We start from the raw sequence: 20,058 nt of genomic DNA, 5'->3' as shown, positions 1-20,058 counted from the left end.
TAGTGGAAAAGATCTTGAGAACTCTGGTGGAGAAGTTCACATACGTCGTTTGTGCCATTAGTGAATCAAATGACATCAAACTGATGACAGTAGACGGACTGCAAAGCTCATTGATGGTGCATGAGCAGAACCTAAGCAGACATAAAGGAGAAGAGCATGCTCTGAAGGTAGAAGGGCAATGGAGGCCCAATTATGGCAGAGGCAGAGGAGGATCTCCGAACCGAGGACGTGGCCGAGGAGTCTATCAAGGAAGAGGACGTGGAAACTCTTCTAAGGAAATGGTGGAGTGTTACAAATGTTACAAATTGGGACATTACAAATCAGAGTGTCCAGACTGGGACAAAGAAGCCAACTACGCAGAAATGGATGAAGACATGGTTCTGATGGCGCATGTTGACATGATTAAAGAAGAAGAGGAACATGTATGGTTCCTAGATTCCGGTTGTAGCAACCATATGTGTGGTACAAGAGAATGGTTCATTGAATTTGACGGGAGCTTTCGACAAAACGTTAAACTTGGCGATGATAGAAGAATGATGGTGGAAGGAAAGGGAAGCTTGCGTCTGGAGATCAATGGAACCATTAGAGTAATCACATCTGTTTACTTTGTGCTGGGCTTAAGAAACAACCTCTTTAGCATGGGACAGCTGCAGCAAAAGGGGCTTAGAGTGATCATTGACGATGACGTGTGTGAGATTTGGCACAAGCAACAAAAGAAAATGGTAATGTACTCAACCATGACAAAGAACAGGATGTTCATTGTCCTAGCCACAGTGAGAAAGGCGAGAGAAGCAGAAGAGGGTAAATGCTTACAAGTAACAGAAAAGGCAGAACAACTGTGGCATAAAAGATTTGGTCACCTCAACTACACAGGCTTGAGGACTTTAGCTGAGAAGAAGATGGTAAACGGGCTGCCAATTGCAAGCTTAGAAGAAGCTGAAGCTATATGCGAGGTTTGTTTAAAGGGGAAGCAGAACCGTGATAGCATCCCGAAGAAGAGCGAATGGAAATCATCACGAGCACTGCAGTTGGTTCACATCGACATATGTGGGCCTATTTCTCCGACATCAGAAAGTGGAAAGAGGTACATTATCAACTTTATTGATGATTACATCAGAAAATGTTGGACATTTCTCTTGACAGAAAAATCAGAAGCTCTGCAAACCTTCAAAGAATTCAAAGCAGGAGCAGAAAGGGAGTTGGGACAAGCTTTGGTATGCTTGAGAACAGACAGAGGAGGAGAATTTAATTCAAAGGCATTTGCAGAATACTGTAAGGAGAGTGGAATCAAGCGAAAACTTACTGCTGCGTACACACCACAACAAAATGGGGTTGCCGAAAGAAAAAACAGAAGTGTCATGAATATGACAAGGTGTATGTTGCTTGAAATGTCAGTCCCAAGGAGATTTTGGGCAGAAGCTGTTCAGTATGCGGTCCACATTCTGAATAGAAGCCCCTCAGCTGCGTTAGGAGACATCACACCGGAAGAGAAGTGGAGCCAACACAAACCTTCGGTGGAGCATTTAAAAATATTTGGTTGTGTTGCTTTTGCTTTGGTGCCATACGAAAGAAGAATCAAACTAGATGAGAAGAGTGTCAAGTGTGTGATGTTCAGATTGAGCAAAGAATCAAAGCATATCGCCTTTACAATCCAGAAACGAAGAAGATTGTTATTAGCAGAGATGTTCACTTCGATGAAACCAGAGGTTGGGAATGGGATGATAAGCTGCAGAGTAACGAGCTGTCATGGAACGAGATGGTAACAGAAACTGAAAGAAAAGAGAATATGGGAGCAGGAAATGATAATGAAGCAGAGGAGCCAAATATTTCAGAAAATAATGAGGAAGAAGAACGTGGAGAAGAAGAAGAGAATCAGCATATCAGCTCCAGTCCAGCTCCTGTCCTTCCAGAAAAAAGGAACAGACAAGCACCTGTGTGGATGAAAGACTACCACGTTGCACGAAATGCAGGAAACGCTGGTTTTTTTATTTCAGAACAAGGTGAGGATATTCTGGCCATGTTCATCGCGTCTGATGATCCAGATCGTTTTGAGGATGCAGTACAACAAGATGTGTGGAGAGAGGCCATAGAAGCTGAAATTAAATCGATTGAAGAAAACAACACTTGGGAGCTCATGGATCTGCCGTTAGGAGCAAAAGTAATTGGAGTCAAGTGGGTGTATAAAACAAAGTTTAATGAGAAAGGAGATGTGGCTAAATTCAAGGCGCGACTAGTGGCAAAAGGGTACCACCAGAAGCATGGAGTGGATTTCCATGAAGTTTTTGCACCGGTTGCAAGATGGGATACGATTAGATCGATTCTTGCTTTGGCTGCAGAAAGGAATTGGAGCGTATTTCAACTCGATGTGAAAAGCGCTTTTCTACATGGAGAATTAAATGAGGATGTCTATGTCGAACAACCAAAGGGTTTTGAAGTTGAAGATGAAACCAATAAGGTATACAAGATGAAAAGGTGTTGTACGGGCTTAAACAGGCACCGAGAGCTTGGTACAGTCGAATTGAGGGTTATTTCCTGAAGGAAAAATTCGAGAAAGCTTACTGTGAGCACACGTTATTTGTGAAGAAGGAAGAAAACAATATCCTCATTGTAAGCTTGTACGTGGATGATCTTTTCTACACCGGAAATTCGATCTCAATGCTAGAAGAATTCAAGAGTTCAATGATGATGGAATTCTCAATGACCGATCTTGGAAAGATGAAGTACTTCTTGGGAGTTGAAGTTATTCAAGATGATAGAGGTATATTCATCAACCAACAGAAGTATGCTGAAGAAATTTTGGTGAAATATGATATGCAGAGCTGCAACGCGGTGAAGAATCCGATCGTGCCTGGTCACAAATTGACGAAAGTGGGAGCTGGAGATGATGTTGATCCCACCGCATTCAAACAACTTGTAGGAAGTCTGAGATACTTGACTGCAACTAGACCTGATTTGATTTATTCTGTAAATCTGGTTAGTCGGTACATGGAGAACCCCAATGAGCAGCATGTGTTGGCTGCAAAAAGGATTCTAAGAAGTACCTCAGGTTATGTATTCATGCTTGGAGGAGGAGCTGTTTCGTGGGCATCAAAGAAGCAGCCCATAGTGACTTTATCTACAACTGAAGCTGAATTTGTTTCAGCAGCTTATGGAGCATGTCAGGGAGTGTGGCTGAGAAATATACTTGAAGAAATTGGGTGTGCTCAAGGAGACGGTACGGTTCTGTTTTGTGATAACAGCTCCACCATCAAACTGTCAAAGAACCCTGTGTTACATGGAAGGAGTGTCTGATATCATGACCAAAGCTGTGAAGCGTGAAGTGTTTGAAAAACTTAGAGGAAGAATGGGGGTGTGCTGTGAGAAGGAGTAAACTGGAAGGAGCCGTTCCAGTTTAGGGGAAGATTTGAAGAATAAAATTGAGTTTTAAGTTTAATTAGTTATGTTTGAAAGTTTCAATTAGAATAAGTCGTTGTCCTGTTTTGTAGGACACGAGCTTAGAGTTTGTTTCAGTTGCGTTTGTTTCGGAGTTTCTGTTGTAAGGTCTATTTAAAGACCAAACTAGTTTCAGTCCAATCTAAGCATTATTCAGATATCTTTAAAGCTCTCTGATTCTCCATTAACACAAATAGGTACTTGACCATTGTATTACTAATTTGGTACATGTAAAATCTTTATTGGCACATATCCTTTATTTACCATTCACCACTTTTTTTTTTTTTTTTTTTTTTTTTTTTTTTTTGGGTTCTGTTACATGCATCCGTGTTAAAATAGTAGAGAATCGATCGATGGCCAAAAAGAAAAAAAATATAAATGGTAGAGGATCGAAACTTTCTTGTTTCTTGTGGTCCTAAAAAATCGAATAGTTCTCGATTGCATAATATTATTCTTTTTGGTCAACATCATTCTATTCTATTAGTTGCATAATATAGTCCACAATCCACATCTCATTTGGTAAGATAGATTGTCTGCAACGACACATCACTTTTCCTTTTCAGAAACAAAAGAAAAGGAGACTAAAAAGTAAACTTTCGAAGAGGAATCGTGTAGTGTCCCAAAGGCAGCTCCCATTGTCCAAATTCCGACAAAAAGCAAAACACACAAAAACTCTCTACTCTCGTTGGCACCAGATCACTCCTCTCCTCTCTCTTCTCCTTCCTTTTTTCACATTCTTCTCAATTCTCTTTTGTTTCTCGGGAGAGAGAGAGAGAGAGAGAGAGATTCTTTATTGATTAGATCGAAGCAAAAAGCAAAAAGCAAAAATATCCTCGGCGCCGTCTCCGGGAACTACTCCATCACCATCTCCACCATCTCCTCCTCCTTCAAACTCAGCAACCACCACTCCTCCTCCTTCTTCTCCTTTACCTCCTCCATCTCCTCCTGGATCTTGGACTCTTCCTCTTCCTCAACCTTCTCCTTCCACTCCCATCACTCCATCTCCGCCGTCTCCCACCACTCCTGGATCAACTAAAAGCCCTCCATCTCCAAGCTAAGGACCACCAACCACCCCTTCAGGACTTACTCCTCGAACTCCATCTACAAACCCATCAGGGGGCTCTTCTTCTTCTTCTCCCTCGCCACCGTCTGATTCTTCTTCCGGTGGTTTATCTACAGGAGTTGTTGTTGGAATCGCCATTGGAGGTGTCGCTGTGCTTGTTTTCTTGACTTTGATTTGTCTTCTTTGTAAGAAGAAACGAAGAAGAAGACACGATGATGAAGCTGCTTACTATGTTCCTCCTCCTCCACCTCCTCCTGGTCCCAAAGGTGATTCAAATTCAAAGATCTCAACTTTATCAAAATAATAATCGAATCTTTAAACTATAATTGTTCATCATTTCTCTGATTATTTACAATTCCGATACAAATTTGCTCAAATCTAATACGAAAAGATGTTACCTTTACAGAAAATATTCAAACTTTCATATAGAATCATCGGAATTTACAGAGATTTGTTATTGTTTATCAGCTGGAGGACCTTACGGTGGACAGCAACAGTATTGGCAACAACAGAATGCATCACAACCGTCAGATAATCACGTAATGCCGTCATTGCCACCACCACCTAAGCCTCCTTCTCCACCACGACAACCTCCGCCGCCGCCACCACCACCGGCATACATGAGCAGCAGTGGAAACTCTGACTATTCGGATCTTCCGGTTCTTCCTCCGCCGTCTCCAGGGCTTGTGTTAGGCTTTTCCAAAAGCACTTTCACTTATGAGGAGTTGTCAAGAGCTACTAATGGCTTCTCTGAGGCTAATTTGTTAGGACAAGGCGGGTTTGGTTATGTGCACAAAGGTATATTGCCTAGTGGGAAAGAAGTTGCTGTGAAACAGTTGAAAGCTGGGAGTGGTCAGGGAGAGAGAGAGTTTCAGGCTGAGGTTGAGATTATTGGCAGAGTTCACCACAGGCATTTGGTTTCTCTTATCGGTTATTGTATGGCCGGTGCTCAACGATTGCTTGTCTATGAGTTTGTTCCCAACAACAATCTCGAGTTTCACCTCCACGGTTAGAACAAAGCTTAACTCTTTCTTGTGCTTTTATTACATTGCTTTGTTGATTTCAATTAGTGATGATTTGTTTGGGAATTGAATTTTTGTTATAGGGAAGGGAAGGCCTACAATGGAATGGAGCACTAGATTGAAGATTGCTCTTGGATCTGCTAAAGGACTTTCATATCTTCATGAAGATTGTAAGTATAAAATCTGAAATGCAGTATATGTAGGTGTTTGATAATTACAGTATGTGTTTGTTCATGAGGTATATATAAATGTTTGCAGGCAATCCGAAAATCATTCACCGTGATATTAAGGCAGCAAATATACTTATGGATTTCAAATTTTAAGCTAAGGTATGACAAAATCGTGATTCGATATGTTTGTGAAGTGTTTTTGTAATTTGTGTCACTGAAGCTCTTCTATCTTTCAGGTTGCTGACTTTGGTCTTGCCAAGATTGCTTCGGATACAAACACTCATGTATCTACACGCCTGATGGGAACCTTTGGGTGAAGATCATCTTGAATCTACTAAATATGTACATTTATGCAGGTTGCACAATGTCTGTGATCCTTATCATTGTACAAATTCTGAAACTTTTGGTTTTGGGATTTTAGGTATTTGGCTCCAGAATATGCTGCAAGCGGAAAGCTCACAGAAAAGTCTGACGTTTTCTCATTTGGCGTTGTACTTTTGGAGCTTATAACCGGGCGGTGCCCTGTTGATGCAAACAATGTCTATGTAGATGACAGCTTAGTTGACTGGGTACTTTCTACGACTGCAAATAATCTAAACTTCTGAATTTTTAACAATTTGACTGTTGACTGAAGCAAAAGCTATGTGTGAATGATGGTGGAACAGGCACGACCTTTGCTTAACCGAGCATCTGAGGAAGGAGACTTTGATGGTTTGGCTGATTCAAAGATGGGTAATGAGTATGACAAAGAGGAGATGGCTCGTATGGTTGCTTGTACTGCAGCTTGTGTTCGCCATTCAGCTCGCCGTAGACCTCGCATGAGCCAGGTAACTTAATTAACAGTACCTTCCTTTTATCATAGGGAAGCCCATTCGGTTTGGTTTTCCGATTTCCTTGGTTTTGAAATATCTATACTGTACTTAACTAGTACCAAAAATCTTACGGTTTGATTTTGAATCGGTTTGGGGTTATGGCTACCCGTATATTTTGTTGCATATTAATACTGTGCAAACCAATACCAATTGAATAAAAACTATACCTGTGACACTTGCTCGAATAATTGTCAACATATTTTCTTAGATGCATTTTTTTTCACTTGCCAAATGTTCATACTAATGGTGAAGTGATTGGTGTTATATCCGAGCAGATTGTGCGTGCGTTAGAAGGAAATGTATCGCTATCAGATCTTAACGAAGGGATGAGACCGGGTCACAGCAACGTTTACAGTTCATATGGAGGAAGCACAGATTACGATACGAGCCAATACAACGATGACATGAAGAAGTTTAGGAAAATGGCTCTTGGAACTCAAAGAGTACGGCACAACCGGCGAATACAGTAATCCAACAAGTGACTATGGACTGTACCCGTCTGGTTCGAGCAGCGAGGGTCAAGCCACAAGGGAAATGGAGATGGGGAAAATTAAAAGAACCGGTCAAGGTTATAGTGGACCTTCTCTTTAAACCATAAGAGAGGAGAAAATTGCCTTACTCTCTAATTGACTTACTACGATATATGATTACATTTTAAATTGTTTTTTTTTTTTTTGGTTTGGTTTCTTCTTTAGATGTTGTGATGTTGATTCTGGTTTTGAATATTATTCTTTCATTCTTTTTCTTCATGAACGACTTGTTTGTTATTATGTCTTGGGCCTTTTGGCCTAGTTTGGTTAAGTTCCAACGAATTGTTCTTCATACAAATCTACAAAGTAGACACAATGATTAACTCACATAACCTCTGTTTTTGTGATTTTTTTGTAGAGAAATTTCTCAAAATACTATTTTTTTTGCCAACCATATTATTTATTAAAATGAAGAAACATAGTCAGAATGTAACAAATGTGATAGATGCAGAGGAACATTTAACCCTGTTTATTAACCCTGTTTCTCATCTAGGCCAAGAAGAAACTTCCATCAACAAGACAAAGATCTCGGTTCAGAGAATAATTCAGGTTCTTCACAGGATACGCGTGAATCAATAAACCAAATTTCTGCAGAGGAAACCACTTCTTCAGAGTTTCACATTCAAGGTTATTACTACACTTCTTAACTCTCAGAATGTTTTCAAAGTTTGTTTCTTTTAAGCATTTCCTCATATTTACTTTGTTCTTGTAAAGGCCATTGTGACAATGGAGAAGTTTCTTCTTGTACCACAATTCAACATTCTCAAGAGCCAGAAGCCTCCCAAATCTCTCTTAAATCATTCCTATCGCAGAGGATCTCTTCAACACTAACATCAAAAGAAGCCAAAAATCATCTTTTCAGAATAGAGACAGCATTGTGATCTCAGACCAAAGACTTGCTCTAGACTTTGCCAAAGAAGTAGCCAGACGCAGAAGCCTTCCTGTAGCGGAACCAACGTGTCAGAAAACATGGGACTGCGATTTCTTGGGGTTGGGTTTGATCACTGATGAAGATCCATCTGATGAACTTTGTGAGTTCCCCCTGTGATGATTGATACTGCGGCCAGGATCTTCAAGAGGTTTGACCAGAGTCGCAGCTGCGGTTTAAGTTAAGAGAAGAGAGAACAAGATTAGCAAACCATTTCTTTTCTCATCAGATTATTCTCTGTTTCTTTCTTGTCTCACAAGTTGTTTCTATTGCCACTAGCAACACTAGTAGTGTAGGAGTGAACTGGGGAACAATGGCAAGTCACCAGCTTCCACCTGAAAATGTAGTGAATTGAAGATGCTAAAGGATAACTATGGTGGAGTCACTGCTTATGCTTACCATGGTGGAGTCAACATCAAGTACACAGCTCTCATCAACATCCAACGAGCATTAGAGGAAGCTGATCTTAAAAATGCTAAAGTCACTGTTCCTTTCAACGCAGATATCTATTTTTCGCCTGAAGGGAACCCTGTTCCATCAGCTGGAGACTTTAAGCCTGAGCTAATTAAGGGATGCAACGATTGAGATAATCAATTTCTTGTATTCACATGATTCGCCTTTCACGGTTAACATCTACCCTTTTCTGAGTCTCTATGGAAATGCTTACTTAATTCCCTTTGGATTTTGCCTTCTTTGACGACGGGACTAAATTAAGCCTTTGAGAGATGGGAATTTAGTCTACACCAATGTGTTTGATGCCACCAATCTCGACACTTTGATTTGTGCTATGGAGAGATACAACTTCTTGGGGATGAATATGATAACTAAGTGTATGAATGTTAGTGAAAACGAAATACTTAAATACTTAAATCCATTAAGCAAATACATAGAAACAATTCAACAAAATACTTAAATACTTAAATCCATTAAGCAAATACATAGAAACAATTCAACAAAATACTTAAATACTTAAATCCATTAAGCAAATACATAGAAACAATTCAACAAAATACTTAGGGAACCATGAAAAATACTTTCAATTAAGCACATACCCTTCCTAAAGCTTTCTAATAATTAGGGTTCTCACTTCTCAGCCACGTCGTCCTCCTCTCCTCCCTGCTCCTCCTCTGCCACGTCGTTTCCTTTCAACTCCTCCTCTGCTTTCTTCTTCCTCTCCTCTGCTTTCTTCTTCCTCTCCTCTGCTTTCTTCTTCCTCTCCTCTGCTTTCTTCTTCCTCTCCTCCTCTGCTTTCTTCTTTTCCTCCTCTGCTTTCTTCTTCTTTTCCTCCTCTGCTTTCTTCTTTTCCTCCTCTGCTTTCTTCTTCCTCTCCTCCTCTGCTTTCTTCATCAAATCCCAGTTCTCTGCTTTCTTCTCTTCAATCAAATCCCATTATTTTTTTGCCAGATCGTTTTGTTCCACATTATCCAAGAAGAACTGGACACTTTTCTCACCCATCAAGATTTCTACCTCTCTCTCCGAGGATGGGAGCAAAAAGAGAAAGTATAGGTATTCATTTCCATTGACTGGTATTTCTTTTTTATCATAATCAAACTGCACTCCAAGTCCCTTAATTGCATAATGAGCACACGAATTCCAATACTTCGTTTGTTTACGTCCGATTCCGTAAAAAGGAGGACTTAGGTGGACTTTGAGGAGATTAGTAAACCTGTCCGAAATTTCTGCAAACTCAACTTTTCCAGCCTCTGTTGCAAGCTTCTCCTCAGCCTCTGTTGCAAGCTTCTCCTCAGCCTCCTTTTCAAAGAGCTCCTCATCCTTTTCTTTTGCAAGCTTCTCCTCAGCCTCCTTTGCAAAGAGCTCCTCGTCCTTTTCTTTTGCAAGCTTCTCCTCAGCCTCCCTTGCAAAGAGCTCCTCATTGGTTGATGAGAAGCTTCTCACGGAGAAACTTCTCACAGAAGAAGAAACAGAAACAGATGAGAAGCTTCTCATCCTTGAGAAGTTGTGAGAAGAAGAAACAGATGAGAAGATTCTTCTGACAGAAGAAGGGAAAGCCATGGAAGTGACAGAAGAAGGGAAAGCCATGGAAGAGATGGAAACCATTGTTGGCCAAGTAGTGAGTGTTTTCTCTTCTCTTTTTGCTTCTATATGCAAAGTGCAAACTGTCTCTTCTTCTTTTATTATTTGATCCGATCGTTGCTTATGATGTGATGATGACGTGAGCTCACTGATGATGTGAGATGACTTGCCCATGCCCTGTGTAGTTCTCTTTGACTAAAACTTTTATTTTTTAACATAGTATTTGATTCACTGACATAACGAACAAGACAAAAAAATAAGTCCCAAAACATTGCAAACTTTCAAATCGAAAACGTGATTGTATTTTCTTTTCTTTTCTTTTTTTTTTTTTTTTTTTTCTTCCTGTTAAAAGTACCATTTAGTTTTAGGAGAATTTTAAATTAATATGTTCTTGGAATTTTGTGTTTAATTCATGTTTATTATCTTAGATATCTGTTCTTGAAGATTTCTGTAATGTTTTATGTTTTGAGATCTAATTGAGTTTGAAAATTTTGTTGTAGAGAGAAAACACAATGCCTGAAGGGAAATTGAGATCAGGAGTTTATAGATCATTTATAATGTGTGATGATCCAAGAGATGTTGTGGATTGTGGAGCTATTAAGAAACAGAGTAAGAGCCGTAGTACTAAACAACTTTATGATGCTTGTGGTTCATAAAGTTGATGCTTGTGGTTCATCAACTTTATAATTCTGATTGCTTAGATAAGAAAAGGGTTATATGAAAGTTTCTACTTTTGATTTAGCCATATTTCAACTTATGATTGGACATTTATTGAATGAAAATTGATATAAATAAAGCAATGTTTTTTTTTAGATTCTTAGTTACAACGAAATTGCAAAGATCATGTGTTGTTGTTGTTTATCTTGGTGTGTGATGTTTCTATCTTGAAGCTATTGGAAGTTTTGTGGTTGAACTGATTGAGTTTGTGTATCACTTTGGCTGCAACAGCGTTCGAATGCACCCAAATTTGGAAACTCGGATTCGCAATCACAAGCTCCTCCTCCTCCTTCCAGAACCAAACCTGAGCAAGTTGATCCGTCGCGTGAGCATATGAGAAGCCGAGAAGAGAGCGAGTTGAAGCAGTTTGGTGATGCTAGTGGTTCATCAAATGAGGCTGCTAACAAAAGACAAGGAAGGGCTTCTCAGAACAGTAGTAATTATGACAAGTCACTGTTGCATAAGAATTCATATGATGGCACTGGAAGATCCAAGCCTAAACCTGCCAACCTTAGAGCTGATGAAAGCGTAAGAATCTCACTTTTACCTCAAGAGTTTGAAGTATCAAATGTCTCACTTTTACCTGAAAAGTTTGAAGTATGAATGTTGATTCAATCTTCTTTGAAGCTGTCTGTTTGTTTGCATCACTTGTTTCAGAGAATGTCCGATTCTTGATTGAATGTGTCTGTGTGTTGCTTATGTGTTTTATGGTTCTCTATCTAATTATCTTGAGTTTTAAAACTGCTTTTTAAGTTTGCCAAACAATTTTTGTGATTCTACTTCTCTTTCACTACCACTTTTTTGCATACCATTAGGAATATAGAAATTGTAACACTCTATACTGAAGTTTTTACTTCTTGTGAGTTAATCAATCTACGACTTGAAAACAACATTGATAAATAGATGGGAAATGTGCACAAAGCTTGCAACACGAGAGCGATCAATTTGACGAATGTCAACACAAAAACATGTTCACATTCTTTTGTTGGTAAGTCGCTTTCATACGTTTAGTTCTTCCAATATCAAGACTTAGTGGCTTAAAGAGAGCATCCACTTCGGTTTCATCTACCTCCTCCAAGCTTTCTGGTTTCCATTTCGGATTCTGCAACAAAAAAACAGCCGATGTATGAGCTTATAGCATGCACAATAGAGACAAGATGGAACAAAATCGAAACAAAACAGACTTGCGATGTACAAAAAAGTGACTGATATATACGGACATGTCTAGATTATAAACCCAAAAAGTTTTGAAGCAATAACTAAGTTTTCGATGAATGAGTTTTTCTTGAAACTTTTTTGGGTAAATATGTATTTCAAACTTTACTCTAAATTCCACAATTTCAGCCAAATACACAAACTCCATCCAAATGTGTATCTAAACTCATATTTTTGAGGCATTAGTACAATACCCACTCAACCACTTGTGTCAAGACACTCTACCAGTTTTGAGACTTACCACTTATTGAGCTGCTTTCCTCATGTTATCCTTAGCTTGCAAATTAGCACTTCTCAAACAAGGTATTCCTTCAGTAGGTAAGGAACCTGCAATACAACCATATAACTTTATTAGCATGCTTTACTATTCCAAAACTTCTAATTCCTAGTGAAACACAATTCACAGAGAAGAACTATGCCAACCAATTTGTGTAGCCGTTCCAAGATGCAAAGGACGTGGCCGATTTTTTGAAGGTACATTGACATTTCTAAAGGAAACTTCATCATCAAGACCATAAACATCTTTGACCTGTGATGAAAAAAAAAAAAAAAAGAAGTAAATGTTGATTTGTCACCAAACTGAAATGTCACAAGCAAATAGCAAATCAAATTTAATAAGGAGCCAAAGTTTGTAGTTATGACCCTTGATAAGAGCTCGGAAAGAGTATCTCCTTCAAACCATTCAAAATTCCTGCCACTACATTCTCCCCAGAGTAAACCCCCTTCCCCAAACTCTCCCCAGCGGCACGTCCCTGCATAGAACTGTTTTCAAGAATTGTATCATAAAAGACCGTAAAGCTCAAAAGCTAATTAAGCTGACACAAATCATGAATATTATTTTTCTTCTAACAGTCTCCTGACACTCTAAACTGATTGCTAGATCAGATGCTACCACCTGGGTGTACTCATGTTCATGTGAGGATAAACTGGCACACTGTCCACATTTGACATTATCTTCAAGAGTTCAGAGATGCGTATACAATGTAGAGTTGTAGTAAGAATGCAAAACCTGATGCATTGTGCCTCAACGATGCATGTAAGAAAAGATGATGACAGCGACGGGTGCGGAGCTTGGTAACTAAGGCTTCTTCTGTTAGACCATCATCTAGTGAATATGCTTTCATAGTCTCGAAAATAGATATCATACAGTACCCCCTTGCTGACTGAGATATCCCTGTTATTACAAAAAAAAAAAAAAAATAGAAATAAAGACTTAAACCTTTAACAGGTTGAAATTGAGGCACAAAGTAATATTTCAGTGAGTAACAAAATACAGTAAGACATACTTACCAACAACAGGCATAGGCTCAGGAAAGTCAAGATCGTGGTCAACACCAACGAGCCCATATACGTAAGGACTTCCTGGATGTGCATGCCTATATACTTACAATTTTACATGTCAGAAAGATGAATGTCAAGGGGAAAAAAAGTTTCAATGTGCTTTCCTAGATAGTAAAACAATGAATATTGCTACTTGTGAAATCAGAAAGTTTCGGATTCTAACTTATTACATACCCTGAAATAAATCGACCTTTGCGAGAGCGTGCTGGTGTTGGCCCCTGAACTTCCTCCACAATACACTACAGTGAAGAAAACACATGCAGCAGTAATCAATAGTCAGCGTTTTTATGCAACATGCTTGAGGGACATGATAAGGTGGTAAGGAATTTTCTTTTATCAACTCACCACCGAATAACCGCTGCGTGTCAGCCGTCAGGTCATCCAAAGTCTGTCGAAGATTCTGCAGAAGAAAGAAAATTTTTTAACTGGATTAAGAACAAGAATTTGTGGAAAAAGAAAAACTAATTGTTGACAACGATGGTCTGAAGGGAAGAGTAAGAATGAGAAATTGCAGCAGAACTTATGTTTGCTAATCAACGAAAAGCACCAAAACATGATTTCATCTAAGCAATGGCAAATAAAGCAGCTACTTATGTAACTTTCCCAAGTTCTGCCTCTACGACTACAACTTTCAGAGACTAAATGAAATCAAAACAGATTATACTTTACTAAAAGCAAAGATTAAGAAATGTCCTTATGCATACTGAGATCTTGCAGAAAACTTGGCTTCATTTGCCCATAAGAAGATATGGCTGTCCTCTTGTTAAACAGTGTTTTTTGTAAGAAAATGCCAGAGACAAATTAGTTTATTTTTATCTAGGAAACAGATTATCCACTCAAATCAGAGCAATGCGCTCAATGAGAGTAAGCTTGAAATTCAAAAGGGATTGTGTACCACAACTGGGCAGCCAGCCTTTGGAATACTATCAGATCGAAGACCACCAAAGGGATTTAGACCAGCATATTCAACGAGTATACAAGCATCTATTCCAATAGCCTCATAAAAGTCCCCTACCTGGAGAGAAAAAAATGATAGGTTTTGTAAGGCAAAGACTTTAAATTGATTGCACCAACATTATACTAACTGGAGGTAGCATAAATCACAAAACGCATGGGATTAGAAAAGCAGCAAAACATCTTACAAAAATTTTAGTTCAGCTAAAACTTAACTAGGAAGAGAACATGAGAGAAAACACAACATACTCTGCAGAGCAAAACTTCGCGTGGAAACCTTGACTTAAACTGCAACATCTCCCAGTTGAGGTTTCCATCTTTTAGACTGAAATGAAGAAAATCCAAATATTGCATAAATGAAGGCCACAAAGCTACTGTAACGAACTGGACTACTGGGATGAAAACTAATGGTCTATTTCCAACTCAGTTGCTTACAGCCTTACAACTTATAATATGAGGCTCCAAACACATTTCTGATTCTTAATAAATCTCCATCAAGCAAGAATGTTAGTCTCCAAAGTCATACTAAGAAAGACTTATCAAATAACCAAGCTATTTATCATATAATGACCAAGCTCTAAAAGGATTATAGGCTGACATCGAGAAAAGTGAGATGAGATCTTCTAATAGTCTCAGAAGAGAACTGACCATAGAAGAAAAATCAGTAAATCATGATTGGGTGCATCAGTCAAGTTCTACCATCAACAGTTTTACCAATAACATCCAAGAAGACCATGTGAAATATCAAGACCAAGGTTTCTTCACAAAATACAAAAACAGGACTTACCTCCTTACACCAAACCAAATGAGAGAGATCTTTGTCAGTGAGAACATCACTTGACGTCTTAACTTTCTTAGAAGCCGTTGTGATTCCTTTAAGAGACTTTCGATCTCTAAGACAGTATATACCTTCAGAGTTCCTTCTATTACTGTCATGACAAACCAAAAACAAACACATCAAAATTTAAAACAGTTTCATAACAAGATTCTATCATGAACCAAGAACCTTAACAAATCACAAACAAGTCTAAAATTCAAGGAAATTGAGCTCGTAAACCAATAAAAATCAGAAGAATTCGTATGAAATTGCAAGAAAATAAGAGAAATTTTGAACTAATTCTTGTCCCCTCAATCACAAAAATCAAAGCCATAGATTCTAATTAGGGAATATAAAAGTCCAATATTTCAAAATAAAGTTCAATAACAAAGAGCCTACTCATGAGCTTAATACAAAGGAGAGGAAGAAGACAAAAGGGGATTACAGTAGAATTGGAGAGGAGGGTTTGAGGGAAGTGTGAAATGAGGAGCGGAAGAGGAATCGCCATTTAGGGACTGAAACGGCGGCGTTTCTGGTTGCAATCCAATGCATCTCTTTCTCTCTCACACAGTCTGAAGAAGAAGAAGAAGAAGAAGAAGAAGAAGAAGACAAAAGAGCTTTCACCTTTTTTCTAGGGCTTCGTTTCCCGCCAGAAGACGACGATATGCAATTTCACTGTTTCCTGTCTCTCTGACAATTACACTTTTCACAAACTGAAAATATATTGTTGTCTTGGTCACTAGTTTAGAGGAAATTATGATTTTAGCCTTTCTAATAAATCATTTCTCATTTCGGCCCAATAATTTTTTGGCTTACACAACTATACCTTTTTTTTTTTAGATTTTGCATGCGATCTTTATATATGTATTTTCATCATGAAGTTAAAGATATCATAAGTCATAACTAGTGTTGTTTTTATTTTCTTTGCTAAAAGCCTTTTAAGTGAAAATGTGGTTATTAAAAAAAAAAGAGATGGATTCAACAATACAATTATACTAGTGAAAAAAATGCAGAACATTAAATAACAAAAGATTTCATGACAACTAATGTCTATCAAATTTATATTCTTGTTCATTATCAAACTTCTCAACTAGTTAGTTTTTGTGTCTATGGGAGAAGCTACAAAAGAGTCTCAATTTTGTTTGCAAAGATTATTCTCTGCCGGAAATCTTTAAATTAATTACACTATTGCTTTTGAAGATGATCAAATATTTTGTAACATAGTTATCCAATATAAGATGCAATATTGCAATATGGCTCTAGCCCAATTTATCTAATCCATGTTGTATGACTTCTTACTATCTCGTTATTATTCGATTTTGTTATATTACCTCCCCATAGTGATAACAGGAAAGAAAACCATAAGAGTTCAAGACAAAACAGAGACACTACATAATAACACTATATCTCTCGTCACCCTCAAAGATAGAATGAAGATGTCTAATTCGTTTCTACATTAGAGATTGATAATAACAAGAATAAGAAAACCACTAAATAGTTAGAGTGCAGAGGCAAGTAATTCATTGAATAATACGTACAATATGTGTGAGTTTACTTTACATAACAAATATTATGTGGAAAAAAATATGAATATCATCTTGCTGGTCAATGCCACGTGGATTATCAGATAGGCATGCACAAAGCTAGTATTTCCACAACAGAGCCAATGGCTATTTTGCATGTTGTGTCTACTTCTTTAACTGAACTTAGGACAAATCACAAATACCCAATCACATTTCATCTTCTTTCCCTTATGTAACATTATCATTAAAAAACCATACGAAAGAAACAAAAAAAAAAAACAAAGATTCACTGGATGTTCCTTCCTGTACTACGAAGCCAAGCTGTAAGTATTATCTCATATGTACCCTTTATATCCCACTTCAAAGGTAGTACAAAAGTCAATAGAATTTGATGTAACTGCATGGGTAAAAAGGTAAATTTATCAACTAATTTCTGCAAATAACGCTTACCCGTTAGTCCGTTACCACCAATCGTGGTCCTCTTCTGCTCCTACACACTTTTTTTCAGTTTTTGTATAAATCTCTTTCTTTCACATAAAGAGAAAGCGAAAACAAAAGTGTTCAAGAGTTCAAGAGCTCATAATATCAATCAAATATGTAAGTAAAATCTATTATATATTCTTCATGATTGTGGTCTGACAATTAATTTATAACAAAAAAAAAGAAAAAAAAAAAAGAAAAAGAAATGAAGAATCAGAATTTCTCTCTCTGTTTTGCTTGCCAAAATCTTATAATTGAAAGTATATTCTATTCACTACAGATCTGTTCTTGGATTTCGGATTCTCCTGCAAACGTGAAGACGAAGGTAATGATCTCATCATTACGAGAACTTATGGTTTGAAACGGATTCTTTAGCCTTAGTTTCAATTTCATAGAAATCTGAGTTGAGGAAGCTAAAATACGAAGTTTAAGTTTAATTGTCAACTAATATCTATATATTTTTAATTAAATTAACACTTTGTCAACCTACAATTAATATATCTGTTTATATTTATTAAATTATGTTGAGTGGACAATTTAAAAAGTATCTCGAGACATCTCTCCCCCACTTCATAACATTTGTTGTCCGTAACGAAATAATTTTTTTTAAGTAATGAAGATAAACCAGTGCTTCTTCTTGTATATCTCCATCTTCTTCATTTGCTTCTTCCAGTGGGTAATGCATCATAAATTTTGAATGTGCATCATTTTTTATAAGCATATAACTCCTTAACCTAATGACATAGATAACCAGACACGACGAATAACTTGCAGCCAAACATTGGTCGTATATGCCTTCTCGGTTCACTCCAATCGCATGATTATCGTATTTGTGTTTCCCATAATGATGTCTATCTCTAAAGTAGTTAAACCATGCAGTCGAATACATGAACAATCCATAAGTTGATCCATCCATAATGTCATACTAGATTCTAACCCGCGGCCGCCGCGAAACGATATTTTTTTAGAGTCCTTTGTATGTATTTTATAATTGGTTAATGTTTAAAAAATGGATTTAGATTGGTGGATGATATTAAACGTACATGATCATACGTAAGTTGGAATTGTTGTTTTTTCATATGTGTGAATTAAAATAGGACATGAGTCTGATCCTTAGGTTTCTGCAAGGATTTAACCCGGGCCGCTGCGGGTATATATTTTTGTACATTTTTAGAAAGGATATTAATAATTAATTGTTTTCATAGGTTAATAAGGTAAAAATTAGTGTAGCCAATGAAATTTAAATAAGCTAGTATTGTCGGTGAGTTTGCTACAGCACGGGCTGACGTTTTTTTATATTGTTGGTTAATAACGCTGAGGATAAGATGACATACGATTGGGGAGCTATTGAAACTCGTTTTTTTCCTTTTTCCAGTTATAAAATAAAAAAATAATGAGGTAAAGTTTTTGATATGTCTAATATTCTATATTTGGTAGTGTTGACAAAATAATAAATTGAAGATTTAATCCGTGTTGTAGCACCGTCTTAATGATATTTTAAATTTATATAATATTCATTCTAACCCGTCCTGCTATATAACCCGTCCCGTTATGTAATCCATCCTGCTATATAATTCGTCCTGCTATATAACCCGTTCCATAATATATAATTTTTTTATTTGAATTTATTTGAGAAGATATAATATTTGAAGAAAGTATATTTAATTTTTATTTACTAATAAAATTCCTTTGATTTGTTATGTCTTTAAATATCATCATATTTTTTCTATGAATTAATATGAATTTAAATGTTCGGACCAAAAATTGGTTTGTTTTAAAATTTAAATATTAATAATATTGAAACTATACATTTTATTAACCTTAAGTATTAATTATTTGGAGGAAGTTATTATTTGGTAACTATTTTCTCTATTCAATGAATCATTGTTAGAGATTTTTGAATGCATTGTCTCATGACTACTAGAAATGTACTAAAAAAACTGACCATTCCAGCCCAGACAATGTGGGGTTTCTTCCTTGTCGGATCTAACTCGTGTAACAAAAAGGTCTACGATTTTTAATTTAACCTAACAGTCAAACCCACAAAATTGATGATAAATGTACTGCAAACCACATTTATACCATTACCTATAACTGTAAGTTACTCTTAAGTCTTAAACATGTAACTTTGTGTTAATAAAATAGCAAAAATATCTTATAATGTTGAGTAATGGAACTACTAGTTAGTGAAAAACGACAAGAATCAAGTGCACTTTGTCATTTGCTTAACAAATAGTAATAAACAATTCCTTCATTAGTTACTGTACTACGAAGCCAAGCTGCAAGTATTATCTCATATGTACCCTTTAATGTCCCACAAAAGTCAATAGAATTGATGTAACTGCATGGGTAAAAAGGTAAATTTATTAACTAATTTCTCTAAAATAACGCTTACCCGTTACCACCAATCGTGGTCCTCTTCTGCTCCTACACACTTTTTTTTTTTGTATAAATCTCTTTCTTTCACATAAAGAGAAAGCGAAAACAAAAGTGTATACAAGTCTTCAAGAGTTCATAATATCAATCAAATATGTAAGTAATATCTATTTTTGTAGATTTATATATTCTTCATGATTGTGGTCTGACAAAAAAAAAAAAAAAAAAGAAGAAGAATCGGAATTTCTCTCTCTGTTTTGCGAGAATCTTAATTTCTCTCTCTGTTTTGCGATCTGTATATTCTATTCATTACAGATCTGCTCTTGGATTTCGGATTCTCCTGCAAACGTGAAGACGAAGGTAATGATTTCTTCACTACGAGAACTTATGGTTTGAAACTGATTCTTTAGCCTTAGTTTCGATTTCATAGAAATCTTTAGTTGAGGAAGCTGAAATACGAAGTTTAATTTTCAAGAAAATCTTGGATTGATCTGTTTTAATAACAAAAGTGTGGTTTCTTTCTTTGTGTTTCAGTTCACATTGGTTTGTGCTCTGAATCTGTAGTAAAGATGATTCAAATGGAC

The 20,058-nt window shown here is 37.1% G+C and overlaps 2 protein-coding genes and 1 pseudogene across 2 annotated transcripts; 2 read left to right on the top strand and 1 right to left on the bottom strand.

Annotated features, from left to right (window-relative positions):
• Window positions 1–4,229: 4,229 nt before the first annotated feature.
• On the top strand, window positions 4,230–7,360 carry LOC9324515 (annotated as a pseudogene).
• Window positions 7,361–10,560: 3,200 nt separating this feature from the next.
• LOC9323029 (RPM1-interacting protein 4) lies at window positions 10,561–11,489 on the top strand. Its single transcript, XM_021033946.1, has 2 exons — window positions 10,561–10,660; window positions 11,000–11,489. The coding sequence occupies exons 1-2, from the start codon at window positions 10,616–10,618 to the stop codon at window positions 11,369–11,371; spliced, it is 417 nt and encodes a 138-aa protein (XP_020889605.1). The 5' UTR covers window positions 10,561–10,615; the 3' UTR covers window positions 11,372–11,489.
• Window positions 11,490–11,645: 156 nt separating this feature from the next.
• On the bottom strand, window positions 11,646–15,910 carry LOC9324513 (DNA mismatch repair protein MSH1, mitochondrial). Its single transcript, XM_021033945.1, has 12 exons — window positions 15,541–15,910; window positions 15,066–15,207; window positions 14,528–14,603; window positions 14,220–14,339; window positions 13,670–13,724; window positions 13,515–13,563; window positions 13,274–13,359; window positions 12,993–13,157; window positions 12,626–12,735; window positions 12,407–12,512; window positions 12,225–12,310; window positions 11,646–11,870 (listed from the first exon to the last, which is right to left on the bottom strand). Exons 2-11 carry the CDS (start codon window positions 15,110–15,112, stop codon window positions 12,228–12,230), a joined length of 897 nt encoding a protein of 298 aa, XP_020889604.1. The 5' UTR covers window positions 15,113–15,207; window positions 15,541–15,910; the 3' UTR covers window positions 11,646–11,870; window positions 12,225–12,227.
• Between the last annotated feature and the right edge of the window lie 4,148 nt (window positions 15,911–20,058).

This window comes from Arabidopsis lyrata (genome assembly GCF_000004255.2).
Source record: "Arabidopsis lyrata subsp. lyrata unplaced genomic scaffold ARALYscaffold_2, whole genome shotgun sequence".
In the NCBI taxonomy this organism is placed as follows: domain Eukaryota; kingdom Viridiplantae; phylum Streptophyta; class Magnoliopsida; order Brassicales; family Brassicaceae; genus Arabidopsis; species Arabidopsis lyrata.
This window is presented reverse-complemented; position numbering and strand designations above follow the sequence as displayed.